General features: G+C 44.2%; 1 protein-coding gene across 1 annotated transcript in view; it reads left to right on the top strand.

Moving 5' to 3' along the window:
- LOC143028725 (dynein axonemal heavy chain 3-like) overlaps nt 1-7,500 on the top strand; it is a 123,580-nt gene that overhangs the window by 55,127 nt on the left and 60,953 nt on the right. Inside the window, 6 exon segments of the mRNA XM_076191095.1 lie at nt 309-512; nt 1,500-1,614; nt 1,957-2,155; nt 2,936-3,104; nt 4,814-5,007; nt 7,223-7,351. Coding sequence (XP_076047210.1) covers nt 309-512; nt 1,500-1,614; nt 1,957-2,155; nt 2,936-3,104; nt 4,814-5,007; nt 7,223-7,351 — 1,010 coding nt within the window.

Here is a 7,500-nt window from a genome sequence, read left to right as displayed (position 1 = left end):
TTTGATGTGGCGTCCGGAGGGAGGGAGGGAGGATACCAGGACATTGGCGCTTGCTTGGGCAGTGGCGTGTCGCTATTTATGACATACTTGTATATACATATATGTCATGATGTGAGGGTGTCGAGTGTATCAGGCACAACGTGAAACATAAAGTCTTATTCGGGATGTTTCTGAAAAGGCGCCCTCGCCGAAGTTCGTCTCGAGAGGAGTCATTCTCTCTCTCTCTCTCTCTCTCTCTCTCTCTCTCTCTCTCTCTCTCTCTCTCTCTCTCTCTCTCTCTCTCTCACATATATGTCCTGGGGTCTCAGGGCCTGGTGGAGCGCTGGTTGGTGGAGGTTCAGGAGATGATGATGCAGAGCCTGCAGGACGTGGCCGTGCGGGCCGTGGAGAACCACCCGCTGACGCCCCACGGGGAGTGGATCACCCAGTGGCCCTCGCAGATCACCCTCAGCGTCGCCCAGATCGTCTGGACCTCCGAGGTCACGTCCGGCCTCCAGCAGGGGAACCTGAAGGTAGGTGTGCAGTGTCCAGGTTTAGGTGGTGCTGGGCCTGTGGAACTAACTGCTGCTGGTTCATTTATGTATCTATCTATTTTTCTACACCTGCATTTATTTGCTCATTTATTCATTCAATTATTTATTCCTTTATCAACTTATTCGTTCATTTGCTTATTTGTTTATTTTTCTGTTTCTTTCGTATGTTTCGTACCTACTCGTCTGTCTTTTGTAAAATTGTTTTTATGTTTTAAATCTTTGTTTATTGACCTATTCATACACTTACTTGTTCATTTATTTATTTCTATTCATCTAATTATTTATCAATCACCTCATGGTTTCATTATTGGAATATTCATTTCTTTATTTAATTATTCATTGATTTGTTTATTTATTTATCTATTTATTTATCTATTTATTTATTTATTTACTTGTTTGTTTATTTACTTTATGCATTTACTTATTTAATTTATTCATCCATTTTATGCATTCATTAATGCAATATATCTATCTAAATTATATATTTTTGATGATGATGATGATGATGATCATCATCATCATCATCATCATCATCACCATCATCATCATCATCATCGCCACCATCATCATCGCCACCATCATCATCGCCACCATCATCACCACCACCGTCATCATCATCATCATCATCATCATCACCATCATCATCATCATCATCGCCACCATCATCATCGCCACCATCATCACCACCACCATCATCACCACCACCACCATCATCATCATCATCATCATCATCATCATCATAATTATCATCATCATCATCGCCACCATCATCACCACCACCATCATCACCACCATCATCACCACCATCATCATCATCGTCGTCGTCATCATCATCATCATCATCATCATAATCATCATCATCATCATCTTTATCATCATTATCATGAACATCGTCACGATCATGATGACGACATTCTCCCTTCCATCTGGACTCGCCCTCAACCCTTTTCTTTTGTGCTGGCGAAGGCGTACCTGGGCGTCTGCAACGACCTGCTGGAGGAGGTGGTCTCCCTCCTCCGGTCGCAGCCGGACCCCAACGTGCGGACCACCATGAGCGCCCTCGTCGTCACCTACGTCCACTGTGAGTTCTCCCGTAGGGTCTTCTCGCCGGGGCTCTGGGTGGACTCCCGGACATCTTCCGGGCGGTTCCCCTACGGCCACGGAGGTCCACCCCTGGAAATCCCCCCCCCGGCGAAAACCCCCCCTCTCCCCCCGGAAGCTCCCCAGATGCTCCCCAGATGTACCGAACTCTGCTCTTATGATGATGTTATGTATTATTTTTGACAAAATCATTTATCCCTAATGCTGTCCTTTTATGTCCAAGGTGTTTTATTTTTTCACCTGAATAGAATCCTCGTTCTCTCTCCCCCATCTCGCTTTTCCACTTAACCTACGTTCTCCTTGACCTTTCTCCGCCGCCCAGGTCGTGACGTGGTGGAGGAACTTGTCCGTAAGGGCGTCTCCTCCGTCGGCGACTTCGCCTGGCTGTCGCAGCTGCGCTACTACTGGACCAACGAGCTGGTCCACGTGGACATGGTCCTGACCCGCCTCAAGTACAGCTACGAGTACTTGGGCACCACCTCCAGGCTTGTGGTCACACCCTTGACCGACCGCTGCTTCAGGTGTGTAGGTGTGCGCGCGTGTAGATTGTGTGTGTGTGTGTGTGTGTGTGTGTGTGTGTGTGTGTGTGTGTGTGTGTGTGTGATTCACCTTGGTCTTTGGATTACGTGTATATGTATGTGTGTTTATCTGTGTATATGTTGTGTGTTTGTTTGTGTGTGTAGATCCGTGTGTGTGCATGTATGTATGTGTGTTTATTTATCTGTGTTTATGTTGTGTGTGTGTGTAGGTGTGTGTGGGTCTACGTGTGTGTGTGTGTGTGTGTGTGTGTGTGTGTGTGTGTGTGTTTATTTGTCTGTGTTTATGTTGTGTGTGTGTGTGTGTGTGTGTGTGTGTGTGTGTGTGTGTGTCTTTATTTGTCTGTGTTTATGTTGTGTGTGTGTGTGTGTGTGTGTGTGTGTTTATTTGTCTGTGTTTATGTTGTGTGTGTGTGTGTGTGTGTGTCTTTATTTGTCTGTGTTTATGTTGTGTGTGTGTGTGTGTGTGTGTGTGTGTGTGTGTGTGTGTGTGTGTGTGTGTGTGTGTGTGTTTATTTGTCTGTGTTTTTGTTGTGTGTGTGTGTGTGTGTGTGTGTGTGTGTGTGTCTTTATTTGTCTGTGTTTATGTTGTGTGTGTGTGTGTGTGTGTGTGTGTGTGTGTGTGTGTGTGTGTGTGTGTGTGTGTGTGTGTGTGTGTGTGTGTGTGTGTGTGTGTGTGTGTTTGTACGAGAAGGAGAGTGAGTTGATATCCAGTCATCTCTCTATGAACAAACTGGACACTTCCTTCCCTCTCCTCTCCTGCAGGACGCTGATGGGGGCCCTCAAGATGAGCCTAGGCGGGGCGCTGGAGGGCCCGGCGGGCACGGGCAAGACGGAGACGTGCAAGGACCTGGCCAAGGCCGTGGCCAAGCAGTGTGTCATCTTCAACTGCTCCGAGGGCCTCGACTACCAGGCCTTGGCCAAGTTCTTCAAGGTTAGACCTTCTTGTCCTTTTTTGTTTCCAGGAGTAGAAGAAGGGAGACCTTCCAGTCGGGCGAATAGTCCGAGGAGTCGAAACTCCTTCAGGCCAGAAAAGATTACTTGGCGATTTTGCCGCCGAGCGGGTAGGAGGCTCGAATCCCGAACCTGACGGCGAGAGATATGGTTCCGGCCTCCTTCTTTCACTCTAGGAATATTTAAGTGTTGTCCTTGCAAACCATTAGGGTTGTAAATATATATATATATATATATATATATATATATATATATATATATATATATATAAAGTAATAACAATTGTGGGATATTGGGCTACATAAGTTTGGAGGCGTTGGGATAAAAGGCGTCGCTTGTGTTCTTCTATCCATTTGTAAGTCTTGACGACAGCGTAGTTAAGCCTAACCTGTCGCTGGCCACCTTAGGGAGCGATAAAGGAAATCCGTGTCGGTTGCCAACTCGGTTATAACTCTATTAATATATTCCTTATGACTAAATTTATATACAGTATAGGCCTGAGTGTGAGCACCCAGTCTAATATATATATATATATATATATATATATATATATATATATATATATATATATATATATGCATACATATATATATGATTAACTAGTAGTTAATGCTGTTTTGGCAACATTCCTGGTCGTCTTTGGAGCTTGATGCAGGTGGCTGTGAGGTCAGCCTTTCTGACCTAGGGTTAGATCACACAATAGGCATACGTTGGAGCTTACCACCATACACCACATTTCACCATGAGCACATATGCACAAGCATAGACTGAATAAATCATAAACTCAAGGGTAAGCATAAAGACATTTAGGAATTCCCTTGCAACACAATAATGATAATGATAATAACAATGATAATGATGATAAAAAGGATGATGATGATTGATGATGATGATGATGATGATGATGATGATGATGACGTTGGTGATGATGAAGATGACGACGATGATTGTTATTATTAGTAATGGTAATGATAATACGTATACCGTATGTATTCAAAGGTATCCACAGATAAGAATATCGCCACCGTGTTTCTTTGCCTTTCGTAAAACAAAATGAATGGGAGCAGCCTTTCCCTTATCAATTAAGACATTGTTCTAACAACTGTCTAATAAATGGCGCTCAATAATGTTTCAGGTGTAATCTTTTGCGCAACTAACGTGTTAGAAATCTAGGATTTGGTGATTTCAAGCCACTATCATTGAAAGTGTAGATCGGATATAGACTTCGAAAAAAATAGATTGTTTCATATGATACACTACTAATGTCAGATAAGATTTTTTTTAACTAAGTATGCAGTGCAAGAGTATATTACATGTTCTTTTGTATGGGAAGCCTTACCCAACATTTCGCCTCCCTCCCTCCCTCCCTCCCTCCCACTCTACCCTTCTCTCCTTTCTTTCTCCCAATAAGAATAATTTAGAGAGTTCAGTAACAATCCCTATGGACCAGAGTCAAGCAGCATTTTTTAACGATTGAAAATTAATTTCCACTCAAAGAAGAATGCTTACCACTTGTATTTTCTACCCCTTCTCCTCTTCCTCCTCTTTCTACTCCCTTCCTTCCTTTCTGCTTTACCACATCCATGACTCCAACCTTTCTTCGCCCCCCCCCCAAGGAGGAGGAGAGAAAGAAGAAGCGCTGGCTCCAGACAATAATGCTCCTCTCCGTCCGTGTCTCTCCATTCGCAGGGCTTGGCGCAGAGCGGGGCCTGGGCTTGCTTCGACGAGTTCAACCGGATGGACCTGGAGGTGCTCTCTGTGGCGGCGCAGCTCCTGCGGTGCCTGCAGACGGCCGTGGCCGAGGGCGCCCAGAGGTTCCTGCTCCAGGGGGTCGATCTCTCCCTCGACCCCTCCTGCAGCTTCTTCGTCACCATGAACCCAGGGTACGGTGGTGACGTCATCAAGTAGGTTCCCGAGAATCAGGTTGCTGAGTCCGTGTCTTGTGGATGGATGCATGTCCCGTCAGTCCGTCTTTCCGTCTGTTTATGTCAGTGTTGGACTCTGTGGATTCTAACGACTGTCGTCATCTTTGGAAAGCCAACAATGTTTGGTTATGTCTGTCGGTCTGCTTCACTGTATGTATATGTATATATATATATATATATATATATATATATATATATATATATATTTATATATATATATATATATATATATATATATGTTGGTACATTATGACAAGTTGATGAAGGTGGAAAAAGAAGTCACGGGTCTAGTTCCGAGTTACTGAGTTTATTCCTGACCGGTTTCGCTCTATGCTTCGAATAAGCATAGAGCGAAACCGGGCAGGAATAAACTCAGTAACTCGGAACTAGACCCGGGACTTCTTTTTCCACCGTCATATATATATATATATATATATATGAGGACTCTGCATTGGTGGTGCGGTGGCAAACGCCAGGCGATTTTGTTCAGCAAGAGAGTATACGCGAACCCGAGAGAGGCTCGCTTTGCTGCCGAAAGGGTGTGGGGGTGCCATGGCAATGAATAAAGCAGTCTGGCGTCAGCCAGGGGAAGAGCCGCCCGGTGCGGAAGGGTCCAAGCATGTTCTTGTTTGTCTTTAGCGTTAGTCTGCGAACTCGTACTCTTTCATTCGTCTTAAGTGTCTACTGTTTTGTGACTTGTGCTTAGGCCTCGTAATGTCTGTCACCTTCTTTCGTAGTTACTTCGTAGGTGCTTGGAGTCACTCTTGGCCTGACCTTGTTGATAGTCCAAGAACATCAACCCTCGAGGAGTCTTGGTGATTAGAGCCGCCTCGAAGGGTCACTCAGTATCTTGGAGGGCCATGGGAACTCCATAACTAGATTATGTTGCATGCCCTTCCTTGATGTGTCAGTATTCACAGTTGGGGAACAAGTTCCTCGACACTTTTTAGGTGTGTAGTCTTGGTGTCTCAAAAAAGTACCAATTAGCCATGAATGAATAGATGGAGTCTCTTGTTTACATCTGTTACCAAGACTCTGGCTGGCAAAGACGCTTTTCAGTTACGAGATGTCAGCAAAGCGTCGAATAACTTCTCCCTTTCAGCCATACGGCTGGCCACGCTAATGACGTGAAAGTTGATAGAATGAAGACTTTCAACAAGTTCATCACATTAGACACAAGGATGAATTAGAGGTCATCATTTTCTTTAAGTCAGTGATTAATTTATAAGCCTTCATGTCATGTGCAATATGCATTGAGCCACGAAAGTAAAGTAACCCTAACCAAAATCAATTACGGTAAACGAGGAGCTAAAATGAGATGGAGGAAAGGGTGGCGGATACGAGTGTCATGGGTGGAAGTGTGCACGGGCCTTTTGACTTAGTTACCTCCCTTACATGGGCGAAAAAGCCCTTGGTATATAGATATAGATATAGAAAAGGTTTTCATACCTACCATTAACATTGTTTGATAGTTGCTTTGTAAATAGTTTACCGTTTTCTTTTCTTGGCTGTTTTCCTCATCGAAGCTACAGTGGAGAAAACGGGTTCCTCTATTCTCTCCGATCTCTTAGTTTCAGTAATTCTGACGTGAAATCCAGCTCGGATGTAGATGGGGCAGGCGTAGATGATAGACTCTTCAGGACAATGAAGGATGAGTCAACCATTATACATACATGCAGAAACGAACGCACACACGCACACATAAACATACACACGCGCACCAACATACACACACACACACACACACACACATTATATATATATATATATGTGTGTGTGTGTGTGTATATATGCTAATAAGAACACGGGTACGTGTGTTCACTTATGCAAAGTAGACCACTTGGAAAAAGGAAACTAACGAAGCAGAGCGCTTTCGTATATTACATCTTCAGTGCACTGAAGATTTAATATACGAAAGCGCTCTGCTTCGTTAGTTTCCTTTTTCCAAATGGTCTACTTTGCATATATATATATATACAGTATATATACATATATATATATATATATATATATACATATATATATATATACACGCACAAACACACACACACACACACACACACACACACATACACACACACCATATACAAACATTCATAGAATAATCTGACCTTGAAAGTGTGGGCACAGATCCCGAAAACTTTTTTTTTTCCCGTCCCGGTTGTCGCTGCAGCTACGCCGGTCGCCGCGTCCTCCCGGACAACCTGAAGGTGCTCTTCCGGTCGGTCGCCATGATGGTTCCGGACTACAGCATGATCGCCAAGATATCCCTCTACTCCATGGCCTTCATGGAAGCGGAAAGGTAAGCACAAGGTGAAAATTGAACAGTGCACACACATGAGCACATACGCACACATGCATACGCCCACACTTACACGTGCGCACTCATGCACACTCATACATGCACACACTCACGCATGCGCGTGCATATACGCACATACACACTCACGT

This window comes from Oratosquilla oratoria, chromosome 10 (genome assembly GCF_046742065.1).
Source record: "Oratosquilla oratoria isolate Oo_2021 chromosome 10, ASM4674206v1, whole genome shotgun sequence".
Lineage (NCBI taxonomy): Eukaryota > Metazoa > Arthropoda > Malacostraca > Stomatopoda > Squillidae > Oratosquilla > Oratosquilla oratoria.
Note: the sequence above shows the minus strand (reverse complement) of the source record. Positions and strands in the feature narration are given on the sequence as shown.